This window comes from Hydra vulgaris, chromosome 11 (assembly GCF_038396675.1).
Source record: "Hydra vulgaris chromosome 11, alternate assembly HydraT2T_AEP".
NCBI lineage: Eukaryota > Metazoa > Cnidaria > Hydrozoa > Anthoathecata > Hydridae > Hydra > Hydra vulgaris.
Window position 1 is genome coordinate 30,173,040 of NC_088930.1, and position 23,600 is coordinate 30,196,639.

The 23,600-nt window shown below is 27.8% G+C and overlaps 1 protein-coding gene across 6 annotated transcripts in view; it reads left to right on the plus strand.

The window, feature by feature from the left end:
- The window catches only part of LOC100209155 (RNA-binding motif, single-stranded-interacting protein 1), a 74,032-nt gene that overhangs the window by 22,510 nt on the left and 27,922 nt on the right, over window positions 1-23,600 (plus strand). For 3 of the 6 annotated variants that reach the window (XM_065810720.1, XM_065810719.1, XM_065810722.1), the window contains exons 3-5: window positions 7,924-8,079; window positions 12,659-12,819; window positions 13,057-13,109. In XM_065810720.1, the coding sequence (XP_065666792.1) occupies window positions 7,924-8,079; window positions 12,659-12,819; window positions 13,057-13,109 (370 nt within the window). Of the gene's footprint in view, window positions 1-7,923; window positions 8,080-12,658; window positions 12,820-13,056; window positions 13,116-23,600 lie in introns of all 6 variants that reach the window. The other 3 variants (XM_065810718.1, XM_065810717.1, XM_065810721.1) reach the window with 1 other exon arrangement.

Below are 23,600 nucleotides of genomic sequence, written 5' to 3' on the forward strand. Positions count from 1 at the left end.
CATTTATTGAAGAATACAAGAACTTCTCTTTTATGTAACAAACTTTTCATAATTACTGCTGGAATTCAAAAAATATATGTACTTCAAAAAATATATAAATTCAGAAAAATATTATATGCTTTTATCACTAGTTATAGATTCAAAATTTCTGCATAAACTTGTTGGCATTCTAAATATGGATTTGAGTTACAGGTAGTTATAATTACAGCTAAAATTCAGAAAAATATATATACTTCTATCACTAGTTATAGATTCAAAATTCCTGCATAAACTTGTTAACATTCTAAAATGGATTTGAAGCTTACTTAGCATCTTAGCACTTTTACTTTGCAATGTTTGAAGTTTACTTAGCATCTTAGCATGTTTACTTAGCAACTTAGCATCTTGATGGAAAACATTTCAACAAAGCAAAAGTATCAAGAGTATTATATTCAACAATATACAACAAAACAAAAGTATCAAGAGTATTATATATAAATCATGATGTAAGTTGTGGATTAAAATTTAATCAAAATAAAAAAAGATGGTTCTATACTCATAATTGCTTGATTAAATGAATTATTGATGAATGGTTTACACTTATGACATCAAGAAACCCTACTATGGCTTTTAGTATAAAAAACTACTAAATTTACAATGAAACAAAAGCTTTTTTCAACTTATTTGTGTTGCTCAACTCTTAAAAAAATTGTCAAAGTGCAGTTATGATACTATAATATGATGACCATCATACTATGGTATTGTAACTGTACACACCATTTGGGTAAAACATCAAGTTTAATCTTGAATAACGCTGAACTGTTTTTTGTTATAATGCGGGATATATACTATTAGAGTTAAAGAAATTTAAAGAATTTTCCTAATTTGTTTTGAATCTTAATTTTTAATATTAAAATTAAATCTTGAAAACAGGTTTAAAAAATTCAGACCTGAAATATTTAGCCTTAAGAAGAAAAAAATGAAGTTAAAAAAAATTATTTTGAACTTGGTAGCATAATTGTGACAATGGTTTTGAATTGGTTTTGAAAGTTTAAATTCAACTAAAACTAATTTATAAAAAAAATTGTAAATTTTTTTTCAGGTCTAAAATTTTTTTAAGTTACTTATAAATTACAAGTAGTTTTTTGACGGTTTTTATTTAAGAATTTATTTATTTGCCAAATAATTTTTTGTTAATAAATTATTTTATTAGAAAACTGCACAAAAAAAAAGGCATAAATATTTAAATTTTCAAAACTAATTTTCGTTTAAAATATTGTATTGACAATAGTTTTTACATAAATTCATATATGTCACGCGCTTATTTGTCAAAAACATGGCTGCCGTTTTCCGTATGTCCGCTTTCTGAGTATATAGGCTCTCTAGTTTAATGGTATAATTGTTACCAAAGTTGCTTACATCTTCATGTAAGGCATCATATTGCATGCTTCTCAGTTTGGTTTGGTTTGGTTAATTCTATGAAAGCAAGACACTGCTCTTCAATTTTAACATATGCATAAGCAGCATATTGCTAAAATTTCTTGACATAAATTATTGAACAGAAGTTTTGTCTTACTGAAGGACCATAATTATAAAACTGAGAAAATTTAACACCATTTTAAACCAAAGTTGCATGTTCAGTATGCGCACCAATGCCATCTCTTGGAGAAAAAAAGTGAATAAACCGCAGGATTTAAGTTAGCTGACATACATCAATATAACTTCTAAATGACCTTTTGGGTAAATAACTTCCCTGGAAGCAGATAGAACACCATCTTTTCCAACAAATACAACTGGAACTTCACTAACTATAGTTTGCAAATAAAACATAAAATTATGTAAGCAAAGTTGATCCCTATGTTATTGTTTTCTAAAATTTACTGCTGCAAGTGGGTCAGAAATATACAGTTGATATTGTTGAGGGAATACCTTGATCTGGCCTAAGATTACCTACACAATGAAGAAACTTGACCACATGTTTTAAAACATGGCAGCCTATAATTCATAGGTTAAACACATTATCATTAAATAAAGCAAAATAAAAACAGGCATTATGAATTCTAATATATTTAAAAAAAGTTAATATTGGAATTATGATATATATATAACTTTCTGTAAAACTACCTTGTAAAACTTGCGGAAATAATGAAAATAAGCAAAACCATTATGGCAACATAAAAAATTTATTTCATCAAATTCACCCAACCATGATGTTCTAATTTACGTATAAATTAATTTCTTCTTGCCGAGCAGCATTTCTTGCATTTTGAGGACAATTTATTTCAGCTTACCTAGTTCTGATCATTTCACTAAAAATCAATTTTTTAAAGTTGATAGTATTTCTTCTAATAACTAAGTCTAATATCATCCATATCACTTTCACTATCATCAATAAACTTATTAACAGTAGTATAACTACTGCGGTAACAAATAAACACAAAAGAATCTTAAGAATTTTGATCTTTTCTAGAAAATTAGTTACAATTATTTTAAGTGAACGTAAGAATAAAAAAAACAACTTAAAATAAAATTAAATAAAAGTATCAAATTATTGTCTAAAATAGTTATATATATAGAAATAGAAAATTAGAAATAGAAATAGAAAATTAGAAATTATTAATTGTCTAAAAGTGTGAAAACATATCCAAAAATGAGATAATGTTCAAGTAAATAAAAACATGCAATCCTAATACCAAAGATATTATTTGGTATTGAAACAAAAACAGAATGTTGAATTCTCATCTATAAAGCAATTTTATTTAATTCAAAACTATTTAAAAGAAGCAAAAATCAAAACGTAAAGCAATATATTAAAAAAAAATGCAATTACTTTAGAACATATGATAAACCTCTACAACATATGATATATAAACCTCTACAATTTAACTCATTAGTTTAACCACTAGTTTACCATTGAGGTCAAAAATTAAAAATCAAAAATTAAAATAATTTTGTTATTTAAAAATAACAATTTTTAAAATAAAAACCTATAACAATTTAATTTAAGAATTAATTAAATCCATATCTTAAGTTTATCATAAGTTTATATAGATATTAATATAAGTTTATATAACTTATATTAATATTTATAATATTAATAACTAAATAAAAAAAAAAAATACAAACTGATTATGAAATGTATATATTAAAATTTATTTAATATATAAAACAACATTTATCAGTATCAATTTTTAATGTAATAATTTTAATGTATCAATTTTTATTAGTATCAATTTTTAATGTAACAAAGAATGCAGACTACAATGCACAACATTGTTAACAAAAATGAAGTTATGTCAGTCAGTCAGTATATTGTTATCTTAAGTAATAAAAAAGATGAAACCATTTAAGAACAAAATTTAAAATTTCTTATAAATATATATTCAGATAATTTAAAATGAAGCATAACACAACATTCTTTTGACAACTTCTAGCAGAATTTTTTTTACTTTGTTTGTTCCTTTTTTTTTTCTAAGAGAAATTATACATATAGATATAGAGGAATATAAAATATACTAAAATATACACAAATTTATGTATATAAACTTACATGTCTGCAAATAACAGTCTTATTTTATTCAACTTTTCATGTTTAATACGTAAAATAGAGTTTTGTTTTCATTAATCCTTCTACAAACAATAATCCTAATCTATGAATAAAATTAATTGAACTTACTAAAAGGGCCTTCAGATCTTTCTTACTGCTCTGAAAAAGAAAACAATACTTGGTTAAAATGTCTAAATAGAAAAAAACTGAATGACAAAATTCTTCTAAAAAGACAAAAGTGAAACACTTTACTAAAAAAGAAACATTGTACTAAAAAAACTATTTTACCAGTCATTTTAGTTTTAACTTCTAAAAAAAGGAAACAGGCTATAAAATTAGAAAAATTAAAACAACTTTTTAAATTTTTATTTTAGTTTTTAAACAAAAAACAACATCAATTTTTCTTGAAAAATTTATTAGTTCTAATTTGCTTACAGACCTAGCTTGAAAGACCGCGTGGAATATAGAATTGCATATAGAAAAGCCTAGAAACTACTTTAAAATGATGTAAGACAACGAACTATTAAATTACAGTATTAATATTAAGAAGTTTATTGAAACAATTATTTTTGTTTCTGTTTATAAAATTAATTGAACAAATTATTTTAAAAACATTTACATTCGTCATAAAAAGTACACTTTTTAATTATATATCTTGTAATTTTTAAAAATATATAGCGTGTAATCACCTGCTTTTCCTGTCCACGACTGATTTCTCAATATTTTGACACAAAATATAAAACAATTGCTTCCTTTGTTCAATGCTTTAATATACTTCTGAAAAACACCCAGCTTTGTAGGACAGAAAATATAATCTCTTGAGATTGGTACCTCTTAAGGTAACAATCTCAAAAGATTTTTTTTGGTACCTCTTGAGGTACCAAAAAATCCATTTCAAAATCAACACAAATTGGCCATGTATAACTTACATTTAAGTGTGGAATTGCTTGATGTTGAACTGGTAAAAATTGGTCAATTTTTAAATTCATAATGCATTTTGTTTCCAGTCAGGTTTTGCAGTATGGGAAAATTATGAAGTGTTAATGAATTTTTTTTTTTTTTTTGTTATTCACCTCCTCAAGGCCGAGAACGCCACTACAGATGAGGAGGCTACTTAATAGTGGTTATAACCCTCTCTCAACTCTATAACTCCGAAACACGAACCTTGAGAAACAAGGCCGCTGCGCGGAGAAACAAGTTGAGCGCGGTACTACCAGGGCGCGGTACTACTATAAATATATATATATATATATGTATAAATATATATATATATTTAAATATATATGTATCTAAATATATATATATATATATATATATGTATGTATGCATAAATATATATATGTTTAAATATATATATATACATATATATATATATATATATATATATATATATATATATATATATATATATGTATATATATGTATATATATATATTTATACATACATATATATATATATATATGTATATATATGTATATATATATATTTATACATACATATATATATATATATATATGTATATATATAAATTTAAATATATATATATATTTATACATACATATATATATATATATGTATATATATATTTTTATATACATATATATTTATATTATATATATATATATATATATATATATATATATATATATATATATATATATATATATATATATATATATATGTATGTATGTATGTATGTATGTATGTATGTAAAACAAAAAAAATACTGTATACATACATACATACATACATACATACATGCATTCATACATATATACATACAATCATAAATTCATACATACATTCATACATACATACATACATACATACATACATACATACATACATACATACATACATACATACATACATACAATCCATAGAATGGATAAAAGTTTTTCCACAATCTGTTGACATAAAAAGATAGTTTAAAAACTTTTTTTTTTAATAAAAAGATTTCCTGCTTTATCAAAAATCCTGAGTCGATGTAGATGTATGTACACTCTGCTGAACCAATCGCCATATAAAACTATTAATAAAACAGAAATTAAAAGATAGAATTGAAAAAAAAAAAAATCACATCAAACGCGTTCTTTATTATTATAAAAGACTTCTTTATTATTCAAAAATTTCTTTGCATACCTAACTTTGCATGAAACAACATTAATAACATCATACTGAAGAGGTTTTAGTACATTGAATGAGGGTGTGGCCAGGTACTGTTTAGATATGAGTCTATTATTATGTCAAAAAAAAATTTTACTTCATTCTTTTCCCCTGAAAAAACTGTCTGGGTTCAAGTCTAATTTTTAAAACTTAAAGTCTGCAACCCCTTAAAAATATTTTTTTATTCAACAATTTTTCAAATCCAGTATTAATTGATTATATAGAACACATTTAGGGGTATCAGCAGATCTTTTCAAAAAAAAGTTATTTTTAGCATCACCCTTAAATATATATATATATATATATATATATATATATATATATATATATATATATATATATATATATATATATATATATATATATATATATATATATATATATATATAGTTCTATAGTTTGTTGCCTTTGGGAGTACGGAAGGAAAAAAATGATTCTTACGCCAACAAATACATCACTTTTATTTACCTTTAATTACTTTTGACTTACGTCAAATTTAAATTGACCAGAATGTTTTTTAAAACATTCTGAATTTTTTTAACAATATAAACAATGTTTTTATTTTTATTTTTTTAAATAAAATGTTTTTATTTTTGTTTTTTTTAATAAAATGTTTTTATTTTTATTTTTTTTTACTGTAAATCATGCATGGAGTGTTGCTACATCGACTATCTTATAGCCTGAATCGCAACAAAGTGCTGCTACATCGACTGACAAATAGCCTAACTCGCAACGGAGTGCTGCTGTATCGACTAACAAACAGCCTGACTCGCAACGGAGTGCTGCTACATCTACTATCTTTTAGCCTGACTCGCAAGGGAGTGCTGCTACATCGACTGAGGGTTTGGTTGGGGCAGGCAGTCTATCAATTAATAAAAAAAAAAAATTCCGGTCTTGCATTTTAACTTTTACTTTTTGTCAACAAAATATGGAAAAAAACTTTCTGACAACATATAAGAGTTTATATATATATAATATATATCATATATATAAATATATCATACTATTTATTTCTTTTTTTATGTGGTTTTCATTTAGCGAGAGCCATTATCAAACTCATAATAGTTATATTTTTCATAATAGCATAATAATATATTTTAATAGCTCTAATAATAATCATAATAGCTCTCGCTGTTTATTTGAGTAGTATGTCCTATTCAAAGTTTTAGTGATGTATACATTAGTTTAAAAAACTTATGCCACAAGTTTTTTTCAGGGGAAGAATAGTAAATAAATAAATGCTAGTAAAAAGCTTTTAACAATGTTAAAACTTTTTTTACAATGTTAAGAATTCTAATCTTTATATATATATTTCTTGTGTTTGTGTGTATGTGACTGAACTTCTCCGATTTTGATGAAATTTTGTGTGTGTTTTCAAGGGAATACCAGAATGGTTTAGATTCACAATTTGGTCCATTGGAAAATGTTTTATATATATATATATATATATACATATATATATATATATATATATATATATATATATATATATATATATATATATATATATATATATATATATATATATATATATATATATATATATATACACATATATATATATATATATATATATATATATATATATATATATATTTATATATATATGCATGTATGTATTTATGTATGTATGTATGTATTTATACATACATACATACATCTATATATATATAAAAGGCAATGTTTGTATGTTTGATGTTAGCTATAGGCGTAAACACCTCTGGACCAATCAATACCAAACTTGGCACAGGCACTAAGTAGGCATGAGCGGTGGTTTTGTCCAGGTTTGGGCCACAGCGGCCCTTCCTAACCCTAACCCTGAGAAACCCACGCGAAGCGCCGGGTAATCCAGCTAGTGTAATATAAAATTTTGATTTAAAATTTGGATTTTTCTCATGACTTCCTTATGAATACAGAATTTTGGCTTAATAGTATTTTTAAAATTTAAATAAATTTTCAAATAGACAAGTTTCCTAAGGTGAGAAATAATCAACCCAATAAAATCTTTTAGGTAGGTAGGGTTTTTTGGGTGGGATTAAAAAATCTAACTGCGTTTGATTCATTTGAGAACAGAAGTAGCATAAGCATTTATATATATTTAAAAATGTTTTTTCTCATTTTAAAAATTTTCATTTTACTCTAGAATGTATTAATTTTTTTTATTATAAAAAACTAATATTATAAAGACCTAAAGTTTTTTGAGCTATTTTTTTGTAATTTTGTTTAACAGATTCGATATTCAAATGCTCAGGCATTGTCGTATCAAAGAGAATTAAGACCTGGACTTGTTCCAACTCCAGTAGGGTATCCTTGGCCTCTTAACTGGTCAAATTATTACTTTGGTAATCAGCATCCTATTGACCCTATGCTTTTTAGGTACCACCCAGTAAGTAAATTATTTTGCATTTTTGTAAGCATTTTTTGTATATGTTTTTAAAACATGTTTTTATTCATTTTATTTTCTTCCAATGGTTTTCTTGTGTTCATAGGACATGAAAATATTTTCTTATGGCTGCTTCTTTTTATTTATTTTCCTTAGTTCTCTTATATATTCTTAGCAACAGTTTAGTGTTGGAAATAATTTTAAAATTTTTATAAAAAATATTTAAAACAGATTTTTGAGAAAAATTTAGTCTGTGAAACTCTAGTTCTCCCAAACTCTTATGTTAAAGGTTAACATGTTAAATTTTTTTATCTTCATTTTTTCTTGGTTCTCCAATTCTATATAATATTAGCTGCAATCTCCAGAATTTATTTCATGCGTGTTGGATTCATTACAGTTTCAGTATATGACATCATTGCAGAATTTTTTCTTTTTAAAGATATAGTATTTTTTTCATATTATGACAGGTTTTATTATTACATATTAAAACCTGCCACTTAACTTAATTTTTATTGTTAAAACAACATTCTTTAAAAGCACGCTATGATAATTTTACAATTTAAATCACTCTCTGTCTTTAATTATTGTCAAAATATGAAAATTATTGCATTAATTAATAGTAAGCTCTCTGGGTTTTATGCAAGGTATAAATTGTATTAAAAAAAGGCACAAAAAATATATACTTCACGTTTTTATTGAATTGTAAATTTTTAATCGAACTTTAAAACAATAATTTGTGTTTGTGTATGTTGTTTGTTATAATACTGCTGCTTGTTGATGTGTTTTATATCTAACCAATTGAGGAATTTTGTAATATTATGTTATTTGGTTTATTACATTATCCATACCACAACGATGGCAATCTTATATAATTTTATTGTTTTCTGCAAAACATGTTGTCAAAATTATGACAATTACTCACAGCGATAATAAATTAAACAGTTAAACTACTTATAATAGTTATTCCTGCTATAATCAGATTTCTAATTTTTCTGTCAAATTTATCAATTTATTAATCCAGATTATTACTTTAACACACATAAAAATTCTGCTGTTTCTTCCTGGTAAGTAGAAAGTTTTGGTAGAAAATGTAAAACCTGCCCTTCCCATGTATCAAATTTAATACGAGATTGAACCACTCAAATTAAACTAATTTTAAACTAAAGAATTAGACTGCTTTGTATCAATTAAAACTAAACAAAAATTATACATAAAAAGGAATAATAAAAAAATTCAACTAAAATGTATAAAACAAATTAAATGTAAAATGAATATTTACAGTAAGGCATGTAAATTAAATTTATGAATATATGCGCTAAATATAAAATAAACAGCTGCACCACACCGTAAAAACTTAATTTAAATATAAAGACAACCTAGAACGAATAATCTCAATAAATTTATAAAATTAAAATAAATGTAAACTAAAAAAGTAATGATTAACTCCACTTAACGGTACAACCTGAATAAAATATCTATTTAATATATAACAAATATTTGCAGTAAACCGCACTGGTTTAAACTAAATATAAACTAAATATTAAAAGAATAATTTTACTAATGCGTATAAATTAATTTAAAGTATAAATTGAATAAAAAACAAGTGACTTGAATAAACCCTATAAATTGAACTAATTAGAAACTAAATGTAAAATTGTATTATTTTACTTATATCCATATAAATCAAATTAAATTAAAGTTAAAACAAATATTACAAAATATGCAACAGTTAGTTATAATATAAATATAAAACAAAGAATCGCACTAAACCATATAAGCCAAATGTAAGCTAAACATAAACCGAACAGCTCTATTAAACCATATAAGCTAAATATAAAATGAGAAACTGCATCATACTGCCTCCACATTTTGTATAATTTATTGTTTCTTGATCTAGTGTTATTTAAAAATTTAAGTATAGTTAATTTTTTCATTCAAATTGTTTTACAATAAATAGTGAAATAAAGAAAATTGGACTAATATCTTAAATAAATCGAATTATATTTCCTTAAGTTTAAGTATATGCTTAAATTATTTTTTCCAAAAAAAATTTCTTTGAACGGAAGTAAAATAATTTTTTTTTTTTAATTTAAATATTTTATAATTTAATTTTTCATTTAATGTTTGCAATAAAATGTTTCTACTTTTAAAACTATTTTTAAGAAATAAAAAATAATTAACTATTCAAAATGTACCATTTTAAAAAAAAACTTTCTTCCTCACTTCTCGGTGTAGTTAAGGCAATTTTAAAATATTATAGCGTCTGTATGATATTTTGTTGACTATGACATATTTCCATTAAATGATCAGGTTTGTGAATTATGAAAAGACAAAAAAAATTAAAATGATAAATTTTGCGGTATCATAAAATATAAATGTTTGTAGTGAAAAAACCCAGACCGAGGATTCTTCTTTTAAAAATAAAATCTTTAAATCATAATCGCTTGTTCAAATTTGAAAAAGATTTTAAATAAATTTGCTTTTTAGGTGAAATGAACATCAAATTTTAATAATATGATCTGTTCTAATTGTTTATTGACAATTTTTCTTAATTATAAGCTCTTTCTTGGTTGGAATTCAAGTATTTTTGTGAAAATTGATAAAAATATTGTATTTTGACAACTATATATAGTTAATATACGTCAGAACCAATTAGAACTAGGATCAATAGTAAATTAAGGAACTTTTTCAAAAGATTTTTAACTAAATTCATGTTAATGCTGATGAGCAGAATTGATCTAAAGACTCCAAAATGGTGTTCTTTATATTCACTACTATGAGTAGTAAAATGGTTTTGAAAATTAGATAAAAAAAATAAAAGTTTCTTTAAATATTAAAAAAAACCTGAAGCAAAAAAAAAATTACACCATCTAAAGCTCTTATTTGGACATAATACGCTGATAAAATCATGCTAATTCTAAATAAAAGAATTTGAATAATTCGTAAATCGCCTTAACTACACCGAGTTGCACTATATTATAAATCTGATATTGTTACTGTAGCTAGATATACATTTAACTTTCAAGAATGGTATTTGCCATTGGGTATTACGGACGCTGCTACAATTAAATTTATAATTATTGAACGTTAAAATTCTTTTAAATTTTTCCAATTTTTTTTTATTTTAAATTTTAATTGCAAAATTATGTTTGAATAAGAGAATTTTAGAAGACTAAAATTCTTTTGTTCAAATAGATTTCTTTTTAAAAAAAATTCCCAAAAACCACTTGCATATTTATAGAAAATGTTTGATTTTGATATTGCTTTATATAAAATATAAAAGAAATGGTATCATGTTTTTTTTATTCTATTCAAGATTTCTTGTTAAAATAATTTTTAGTTATAAGCTTATATTATATGTTAACAACATATAAGGTATAAATAGAAATATTTGTATGGCTAACTTTTGAAAGTCTTTGAGCATATTAAGTAAATAGTTAAGTAACTTAACTCTAGTAACTGGTTGTTTTGATTTAATTTATAGGTAAATTTATTGCAATATGCTTTATCCATTCAGTAAATCAAACTAAATATAACTTTAAAATACTAATGGCTTCCACGCAGAGATTTAAAGTAATTTAAATTCAAAAGTGCTTTATGTTGTATAAAAACCTCTGCGCAAGAGAGTAAATGTTCATACTTTAAAAAAAATAAACTTATGATCCCTTATAAAAATTTTAAACAAAAACATTTTTTTTAAGAATGGCCAGAAAAAATGCTAAATTAGAAGAAAAAAAGACAAACAAAAAAAAAAATTGCAAAAATATTAAAAAAAAAAACTAATCACGAAGGTACTAAAAGCAATTGCAATTTGCAATCACTATACACTTAATTCAAGCCCTGAACAGCCTGGTAAGAAGCCTCAAAGGGCAAATTAAGAGAAACTCTTACTATTCAATGTGAGCCATGACCTCAACATTTCAGAGTGAACTGTTGGCCGGTTTGATAAGTACAACATGGGCTAAATCTTGTGCTAGAACTAAAAATTTTTTGTTATCTGAAGCTGTAAAGCCTCTGTTTTTTTACAGTAGCATCACTTTTTTTACCATGTTTGCTGCTTAAGTGAACTATTATTTCATATTTCATCTACCAAATCATTTATCTAGTTGTTTTTCCTCACGTATCAATGCTTTGGAGTTCTCTCTCATCTTCTTTTTCATCTTCATGTTTTTCTGATTTATACAATTTACAGTTTTTAACTGTTTTGTCGTTGTTTTTTTTTTAATTTTTTTTTTTTTTTTTTGCATTTTTGTTATTCCCATCATAAATAATGAGTTTGTTAAAAAAATCAAACATAAGTTTGTTTAAAACTTTGTTTTAAAAAACATATTTTTCTATAATGAAGCAAAAAAAAAAAAAAAAAACATCTTTTTAAATAAAGATTAATTCACCCATTTTAATCTTATAGGAAAAAAAATAGAGTTGTCGCATATTCTAAAGTCATTTAAATAAAAAATAAATAAATAGTAGTGATTATATAAATAATAAGAAAGTTAAAAAGAATATTTGGAAAACCTTTTTTTGTTTGCATCATTGTAATATCTGAAAACATATTTAAATCTATTTATATCTAATAATACAGGGCTATATGTCGTATACATCACCTATTTTTACAAATTGTATGGATCCTTCAGTATATGCGTATGATCCCGAAACAGGAGATAAAATTAGTAAAACAAACCTCTATATTAGAGGTTTGCATGGGTCCACTACAGATGAAGATCTTGTGAATATGTGCAGAATGTAAGTAATAAAAATGTAATTCTTTTTAAATCAATTTGTGATTTAAAAAGAATTTTGAGCTTAGTTACAAAATAATACTGAAGCAAATTGGTTTTTTTATTATGTGAAAGTCAAAAAATAAAAATGTTTTTTTCGTATATTTAATGGTTTTAAAAATACTTTATTAAATAAAATCTGTATTAATTAAAAATATCATAAAAGTAAGAAAGACTTTTTGAATTTCTTTTTGAATTTTAGGTATGGAAACATAATCTCAACTAAAGCTATTCTTCATAAAGACTCTAATCAATGTAAAGGTTTGCTATTTTGAAACTGCACTTATTATTGTTTGTTATTCTATTTTGATTATTTAATATTGTTATTATTTTTAAAATTACTTTTGTTTATTTATTATAATGTTTTATATTATAATGCTATATATTATCAAATGATATATTTGCTATCTTTATTGTTATTTTCAAAACTACTTAAAAAATACTAATAAAGTATAAATACTTACAAATACACAAATTATAATAAAAAGGAAAAAAAAGACATGAATATAAAACACAAACAAAAATTTAATAAAAGCTTTGAAAAATATATAAAAATGTGTCAATTGAGATATTTTTCAATGAGTTTATATTAGTTTTCAATTAATTGTTTTGAATCAACTAATGGATACCAGATTATAAATTATTCAAAATAATTTTATATATAATTAATATATAATTATTCAAAATAAATGTATTCAAGTTTTTGCTATTTGTTTTTTATGTAATAATAGAAGACGCAGCCCTCAAAATCATGAAAGTTGTTGCAAAAATATTTCAATGATGAAAAATTAAATTTTATGTTTTTAAACTAAATTTATTTTTCTTTAATTTAGAAACAGTTTATTATAGGCAATAACTTGTCAACCAAAAGCAATTTATTGCTTATAATAAACTTATTCATATTATTTATAATTATATCTATTTCAAAATAAAAGTATTATCTCTGTCAGATGGCAATGTTCATTATTTGAGAAGTTAAACTGCGAAACCAGACGAAACGGAAAAGTACTGGTGGAAATAAGGGTTTGGGCAAAAACCAACTTTTTGAAAAACCGGTTTTCGAATTACAAATTCCCCAAAAAACTGGTTTTAACCGCGTTTCGAATTTTTAAAAAAAAAAATTAAATAACGAGAGATACTTAATTTATATATTATATTTATTTCACTTATCGTAATTTTTTCTAAGAAAATAAGATTTTAAAAAACATAATATGTCCACTGAACGGTGGCTAAGTCTTGTTCTAATTTTAGACACAAAATTGCCTGCAATTGAAAATACGCGTTCACTAGGTACTGAGCTGGGTTTTATAGTTTTGAGTGCATCAAATAATAAATCTGAGTTTTTGGTTCTTTTATGTGTTGCCTCAAATAATGAAAACTCAGCCCTCAGTGTTTTTGGGTTAGTGATGTTTTCTGCAGGCTCTTCAAGAAACTTATTAATTGAATTTTCCATGACCTCTTTTTTTTTTTTTTTTTTTTTTTTTTTTTTTTTTAAACATCTTCGCTTCCAACAAGGCTGCAAGCAGCCACTAATTAAAGTTGGAAGTTACTGTAAGAGAAAAGATGAAGGTTGTAGAGCAAGATAACGATTGACAGATGATTTAAAAGATTGCAAATTATATGAATCAGGAAAGCAAGATGAAGGAAGCGAATTCCAAAGAACTGATGTTCGAGGAAAAAAACTAGACGAATAAGCGTTTTTGGAGCACTTAGGAACAGTCACAGAAGAAGGATGACACTTAATTGAATGACGAGTAACACGAGAATGAATTTTAGTAGATGGCACAAGAGAGGCTAGCTCTTTAGAGCAGTGCCCATTATAGTATTTGTAGAAAAGAGAAAGAGAAGCAACACTACGACGATGTGATAATGGTTGGAGGTTGGCTGCAAGAGCAGGTCCAACTATGTTTACAATGCGTTTTTGCACCTTGTTTAAAAGAGAAAGGACATCATTAGAAGATCCGCCCCAGATATGGCAACAGTATTCCATACAAGGCCGGATTTGAGATTTATAGAGATAGAGAATAAAATCCAGAGTAAGAAAGTGGCGAGCTCGATAAAGAGATGCAACCTTAGCAGATGCTAATTTTGCAACTGATTTGATATATGGTTTCCAAGAAAGATTGGAAGTAAGAGTTAATCCTAGAAGATGAAGAGTAGGTGACTCATCGAGTACATCACCGTTCATAAATATAGTTTCTTATCACGACAAGAATAAATGGTAGTATCATCAACAAACAATGCCACCTTAGATGTGAGAATATCTGGAAGATCGTTAATGTAAATTAAAAAGAGTATAGGGCCAAGGATAGAACCTTGAGGAACCCCTGAAGTTACAGAATAAGAAGAAGAGTGTTGTCCATCGAGGACAACTTTTATGCTACGATTGGAAAGGAAGGATTCAATGATCTTAAAGATGTTGCCGGATACACCATAAGAAGAAAGCTTATGGAGAAGACCAGCATGCCAAACTTTATCAGACGCTTTTGAAATGTCAAGAGCGAAGGCCTTAACCTCTCCACCTTCATCTAATGCACGATAAAACCTGTCAGTTATTACTGTTAGCAAATCAGCTGTAGAACGAGAAGATCGAAATCCATATTGATGGTCAGAAAGTAAGTTATTAGATTCAAGATGAGAAATTAAGTGTTTGTTAATTAAAGATTCAAAAACCTTGCTTATGATAGGAAGAAGACTTATGGGACGGTAGTTAGACGAATCAGATTGCTCCCCAGAATTTTTGAAGATAGGGATAATAGATGCGGCTTTCCAGCAGGCTGGAAAACAAGACTCTAATAAGCACTTGTTGAATAGTTTTGAGAGTATAGACGACAGCTCCGGAGAACACTTCTGCAAGACAATAACAAGTATGTTGTCTGGGTCACAAGCTGTAGAAGAGTCTAGGCAGGAGATCACTTTAGATACAGATGCTGGAGTGATATGAATGTCAAGCAATGGATCAACCTGTTTGTTGGCAATATCAGGTAGAACGCAATTAGTGGAGTCAAGAGATGATATTGATGAAAAGTTTTTAGCAAACAGTTCGGCTTTGTCTTTAGGTGAGGTGACAAAGTCTGAACCATACAAGAGAGGTGGAATTATAGATTTGCCCTTATTATTGATATTATTAAAGATTCTCCAGAAGTCACGAGAGCCTAATTTTTGAGATGAGATACGAGATTTCATGACCTGATAATAGCGGGTTTTGGTGTTAGACAAAACCTTTTTACAGTTGTTTCTAGCAGTAATAAACAGACGTCTGTTTTCTGGAGAATTGTTTTGCTGATAAATATGGAAGTAACGGTTTCGATTGGCAATCGCAGCAGCACAGTGTGAGGAAAACCATGGAGGAGAGTGAGGCTTGACCTGGAATCGTCGAGAGGGAATAAAAGATTCCATGCCAGCCTGAATCCACGAAGTTATGTAAGAAGCACATTTGTCGACAGGAAGTTGAAAGATTTCTACCCAAGGGCCATCACGAAGAAAATCACGGAAAGAATCCCAGTCAGCTTTACTGTAGTTGTAAGAGGTTCGATAATAGGGGGATTCAGGTGATAAAGAAGAATGAGATATTAGTTTTAAAGAGATCAAACTGTGATCAGAAGCACCTAAGGGTGAATGTGGAGAAACTGAGCACTGACTAGGATCAGAAACAAGACATAAGTCAAGTAGAGAAGGTAAATGATTAGGGTTGTCAGGAAAGCGAGTTGGAAAGTTGACTATTTGAGTTAGGGATTGAGAAAGGCAAAAGTTGTGGGCTTTAATGCCTGCAGAGTCACTGACACTAGAGCCAAGCCATTTAGAGTGGTGAGCATTAAAGTCACCGACAACAACTATATTAGCTGATGGATAAAGAGAGAGGGCTTGGTCAATATGATCAGAAATAACATCAAAAAGAGTGCAGTCTTGAGATGAAGGAGAGCGATATAGAACAAAGAGAAAGGCAATAGAGTGAAGTGGTGCTAAATGAAAGCACATGAAAGAATAGTCTGTGGATTCAAACCTAGTTTCACGACAAACAGGTGAATTCTTACGAATGTAAATGCCCAGGCCAAGCATGTGACTATTGGAGTCTTTACGAATCAGAGGAAGATAACCATCAACACTAAGATCATAAGATGAGACAGCTGAACTCAAATTAGTCTCACAAAGAGCAAGTAGGTCTGGTGAACTTTGCAAGAGATAAGACTCAACAGAAGAAAAGTTACTTCGAAGACCACGAATATTAGTGAATGATAGGTTTAGAGAACTTGGTGATGATGATGGTTTTTTGTGTTTTATAGTTTTTGGTACTTTATTCATTTTTAAATTAGTTTGAAGAACTTGACTCAAAGCATAGATAGTACTCAGAACACCGTTTAATAGCCCAAGCAATTGCCTCATTACTACTAATAAACCCTAAGCCGTAACAAAGGGCTCCAAATGTGGCCTCCGCAATGCACACCAAAAGTACAAACAGGGACACCATCCATGCGCAACATGGCACTGTTAATACTTTGATATTTTTCAGCTGTTGATGGAATCAGCCTCTCTGAGAGCTACCACAGAGTTCGGGAAACCTGACTACCAGCCGGCCTCAGAACCATAAAACTGAGTTTTAGAGCTGTACCCTCATAAGGAGATAATAGAATGAGTTGCCTAGTCGTAAAAACAGTGACACAAGCAAACCCATGCATTGAGTCAAGAAGATCCAGCATTCAACATCCTAAACTGGAAACAATGTATTAAAAATACATCTGCGCCAGCCTAATAGATGAAGAAGGGGTGCAAGGCTGGTCAACAGATAGAATCTGTTTACCCCTTAAGTCTTTGCCTAGGAGGCCTTCTACAAGACAGTAGCTGGGTGCATTTAACATCTGCCCAAGATGAGTATTTTTATCGAGACACCATCTCTAGCCTTTACTCAACCAAGAGCCCCAAGGCAGGGGGTGTTTTATATCGGAGTTGGCATCTCCTAGCCTTTGCCTAAAAAGGCGTATCCTACAAGGCAGCAGGACATGAAGCAGATTGTACTGGGTTACATGTTACCAGTAGCAGGATAACCTGATCTGAAAAAACTTTTAAAAAAGCTTTACTCTGATGAGTAGTTTCTTCGATTTCCTCCTTATCTGAAGCAGTGTTTATAATTATTATAGAATTTTGAAATTTGTAGACAATACCTTTCAGACAATTTAATAATGTTGGTTTTTAAAGCTAAAGGAAGTATACTAGATTTTTTTGCTGGACCAGAAATGTTTTCCAGATTTTGCAAAAAAGTAAAAGAGGAGATGCTAATTCAACTTGTCTTCCTTCTTGAATTCTTTCTTCTAAACCCTTTAATAGATTCAAACTTATTTTAGACTTTATATTTTTCAGATCATTTAATAGAAATGAAAATATACCTTCACTAGTTAATAAAGTGGCACCTCGTCGCTCTAAACCTTCTACTGCTAGACGAATGGGTTCCAAGACTTTATGAATTTCCAAAAGTGTAGGATATTGAGCTTCATTCCACATATAAGATGAACCAAGATCATTTAATGCTAAAACTACACACTCTTTTACTGCTAAAAATCTTCCAACCATTTCCTCTATACTATTCCACCTTGTTTTGCAGTCAAAAATTAAATTCAACTCTTTTCTTTTTTTTAATTTTATATAATTTTGAAGAATGGTATTTCTTACTGGAGATTTGTGAAAAAATTTACAAATTTTTCTGATTTGTGAAACGGAATGTTTGCAATTGTCAGACAATAGGAATAGGATGCTCTTGGTTACAAATATAAGAAAAAGGTTCATCTACATCATCCAATTCCTCATTTGAACCATTTACTTTGGATTCAGCTTCAACCATTTCTCTATGTTTATATAATACATCAGTAACTGCTACGTGTATTGCATGGAATAGCATAGTTGATTAATTATACATGATAATTTGCCAAATTTTATCATAACAGCAGCACCATCATTTGTTGCAGCAACAATGTCAGTTTCTAGATTCAAATTGAATATTTTAAGCCTTCCAGATATTAATTCTAATGTTCTCTGAGCATCACAAGAACCAGCTATTGGAACTAATCCTAAATTAAAATCTTCTGCTAAGTGATGTACATTAATGTTTAAATATCTATGATTTCTTTTACTTAAAGTTATAAAAAAATTTTCCGCTCATTTTTATTGAATCTAGTTCTGTAATAGTTTTGCTTCGTCATTAAATGCATGAATGAGATCTATTACTCTAGATTTTTTTTTGGGTAATGAATATCCACGTTGTTGAAGAGACTCTCGTATGAATGAGCTTTTCGTAATGCTATTTATAGAAAACCTATCCATTGCAGCAAGTTTTTATAAGATTTCTTGTAAGCTACTCCTTTTTACTTGCATAAAATTTAAAATATTAGTTTTTTCTTTTAAAAAAGATGAAGGACCAGTATCTTCTTTGCTGAATGTTTCTGATTTATTTTCAATATCAATTTTATGAACTGATTTTAAGTGATTACGTAGATTACTTGTTGATGAACCTTAGCAACTCAACATTTTATTACAATATTTGCAGATCTAATTTGCAAAATAAAAAAACTTAGTATAGTATCCACATAAAAATAATTTTTTTTTTTTTTTTTTTTTTTTAGATTATTCACCTCCCCAAGGCCCGAGGGGGCCACTACAGTCGAGGAGGCTACTTATTTTTTTGTGTTTTTTATTTTTTAGTTGTTATTCATGGTGCAACCCTCTCTCAACTCTTTAACTCCGAAACACAATATTACATTTAAATAGATATAAGTATCATAATAGTATTATATATACTATTAATATATAAACGATTTAAATTACTTACATTTATAAATACATAAACACAATATAATCTTACTAGTAAATACATTTTAAAAATGAATAATAAATCCCAGTTACTTGAGAAGCATATGTATTTTTCGGGAAGCCATTTTGGGAAAACTTTTTAAAAATTTGTGTTAACATTGCGTATATTTTTAGTCAAGCAACTGTTTCCATTGGGTAATTATTACATAACATTTTACAAAAATGATAAGGGATAAATTTAAAAAAGCGTGTTAAAAAAAAGGAAACAGATTACTCAAAAAACGTAACAAAATGTTATTGTATAATAACAATAGATAATAAAAATGGTAAAAAATAGAAAACCGGTTTTCATAATTTAAAAACCGGTTTTCAAATGTGTCAAATTTATTTGAAAAACTGGTTTTTTAAAACCAGTTTTGAAAAACTGCCAAACCCTAGTGGAAATCGGTTAAAAGCAAAATCAAGAAGGTATGCAACTTTTATCATGATTAGTATCTTACACTAATCTTGCTTACACTAAGCTTGCTTATAGCAATGTAAAGGTACAGGGTCAGTATGCCCCTTGGTCATTTTGCCTAATGATGTTTTTGCCCCTTGATTATTTGCTCTGGGCTATCTTGCCCCAATTTGCAAGGTGGTTATATCCTTCCATGGGCGCAAATCTAACCTAAATAATTTACATTACTACAACCTTCACAGTATAAACACGCAGAGTGCGAGCCTTAGCAGTTTTTAGGGCCAAGAAATACAATACCACAGAAAGCTATGACTAAATTGTTTGAAAAGTTCTTCCCTCCCCACCTCCTCGGTCCCCTCTATAATAATTGCATTTGGGACTTCACAGTAAACTGCTCAGGGATAACATTACTGTATAACAACCCTAATCAAACCCTAAACATGACAAGCAAATCCTGATATAACCCTAATCAAATCTTAACCTAACCCTAAGCAAACAATAGTAACTTACTCTAATCAAACCATCACCATTCTTAACCTCACCATAATCCTAATCTGATTACAAAAATGTTTTTATTAAATTTTATTTTATAGTACTTTATTAATATATATATTTTTTGTAGGCACCAAGTGAATGTGAGTGAGAATTTGATTGATGTAACATTGACATGTAAACATAAACATGAAGTCAAAAAGCGACCAAAAAGAAAACCTACTCCCGAGGGTCAGAATGCCAAGAAATGCTCTGCTTTTGGATGTTCACTTGTTCACCATGATGATGTTTTATCATTCCGTCGAGAGCTTTTCAAAACAAATGATAAGGTGCAACAGGACAACCACATTCTTCTAAATGTCAAAGTGACCAGTGCCAAAAAAATGTGGACGAAATTTTGCCGAAGGGTATTTAACAAGACTTACTCGACTAACTATTTCATTAAAACAAATCGTGTTTATCAAAGTGCCTTTCTTAAAATCATTCATCCAATCGGTAGAAACCGTCTGAATGGTGTAATTAAACATCATGTTGAAAATCAAGGATGTGCCACTGAAGGACGTGGTGGGGATTGTATAGGTGACAAGAACAAATCTCAAAAAAGGATTTTCCTCGCCTGCTTGTGATACCTGTACAACTTGTGACAGCCTTGAAAATCATTTACGAGTATCCTCAACAAAAGATAGAGTTGTTCTTCCAATGCAACTGAGAGTGCACAAATTACGAGCAAAAACATTTTATGAATAACTTAAGAACCTACCAGAAAAGACATACAGTATCATGTTTGATTTGCAGCAAGTTCAATCCTTGCCACGCATGACATGTCAGGAAGCATTTTATTTTTGTCAGTTGTCATTATACAACTTTGAGTTACATGATCAGGTATCTCTTAAGAATTATTCATATACGTGGATGGAAAATGAAACATCTTGTGGTTCAAACAAAATTTCTAGCACTGTTTTCCATTATTTGAAAAACATTGCTCAGGAAAGTGAATCATTTGAAAGTACGATTAAGACTGTTCGCTTGGTAAGTGATGACTGTGGAGGGCATAACATAAACAACATTGTGGTTGGTATGACTTGCAGAAGCACCAACAAACATTGATTCAATTGAACTTCTCTTTCCAGTAGGTGGGCACTCATTCCTTCCTTGTGATCACTTATTTGGAAGAATTGAGAAGGAGTTGAAAACCAACAACACAATATTGGAACCTAAAGGATTTCATGAAATATTTAGCCACCATTGTGACAAGGTTTTCCATATTGGAACCGACTGGTTTTGTAATGACTGGAAGACAGCAACAAGTGCTAGCTACAAACCGGTGAAAAACGTTCAAGAAGGAAAAAGAATTATTGCAACAAGAACATAAAGTGGAAACAAAGTGTCTGTGATTAATGTTCGATGTGAATCTAGCTACAAATGTGACGTGGACACTCCAGTCAATCTCTTAAAGGAAGGAAAAAAATATTCAAACATCATGGTTAACTGTTTGCCATCATCCATGTTGATCAACCCTTAGAAGTTAAAAGGTATTCATAAACTTCTTCATGTAGCTTTTGGTGCAAAATGAAAAGGTCTTTCAGATGTCGAAGTATATCTAAATTTAGAAACATCTGCTGATGGAGTCGATGATACAAGGCCAGGAAGAGTGCGACTGTGCGGATAATGACATTGCATTTCAGATTTAAACAGTAATAGGTTATGTTAAAATGGGCAGTTTCGTGGGGGATCTGTGTTGATAATAATGGACATTTTCAACTTTAATTTTTCATAGCTACATTATTTTTTAGAATTATAAAACAAATTGTTTTATCACAAATTTCTGAAGTTATTGATGGACACTATTCCAGACATGGAAATTTTAAAAACTGATTTTTTGGAAAAAGTTACTATAAAGTTACTATTTTTATCATAATTTTCCTTTTTGGAAATAAAAAAAATGATACAATATGAAAAGGTTACTTTAAGTGTTGATTTGGCTTTCATTCTGATTTAAAGATAAAAATAAATGTTAATTTTGGACAAAAGTAACTTTACGAAATAACCGATAAGCATGCAAAAAAGCAGATATATCCCAAAATATAAAGTCTGTGGACAAGGAACAAGTGCACCAATATGTGTAAACTTTCTACTGTGTAGTGTGGTCTAATAATACATAAGAATAATGCAATCAATCATCATTCAGATCTTCTTTGAAATCATGTTTTTTATTTTTCTCATTTTCCCATAATTTTTTCAGAGTGAACTTGGCTGATTTTGCAGGTTCACTCCTCATTTATAAGAGAACAAAATTACCTTAATGTTTTTAATAGTTTGTTCTTCGCCAAATTATGTGACGCTTTTCAGCATTAGTTTCATTGTTTTCTGACAAGAGTTATTTGATGCATATCATCAACAAACTCCAATGTTGGAGTAAATAAATTTCCAGCATTAATATTAAGCACTGTAAATTTGTAATATGCTCAATAGAAAATAAATTTCCAGCATTAATATTAAGCACTGTAAATTTGTAATATGCTCAATAGAAAATAAATTTCCAGCATTAAATAGAACCTTTATAGCAGTTATTATGGCTATAATTATCTAAGCTGAAAATCTTCTAAGGTTTGATTAGAAAATAATTAACAAATTTTTGAAATAATAAATCTAAAAGTAAACCCTATTTTTCAACATATTATATTAAATTAAACCATTAGAACATATCATATTAAATTAAACAATTAGAACATATCATGTTAAATTAAACCATTAGAACATATTATGTTAAATTAAACCAAGACATATCATGTTAAACTAAACTATTTGAACATATCAAATTATAGATATAAGTTACAATGGATAAATATTAACCAATTATTGAATATTAAATTATATTTATAATAATGAAAAAAATAAAAATGAAAACATGAATAAAACTTTAATCAATTAATATAAGATTTGACAAAACCTAACAACACTTTAAAAACAATATCACCAAATTTATGCAAATATGTTTA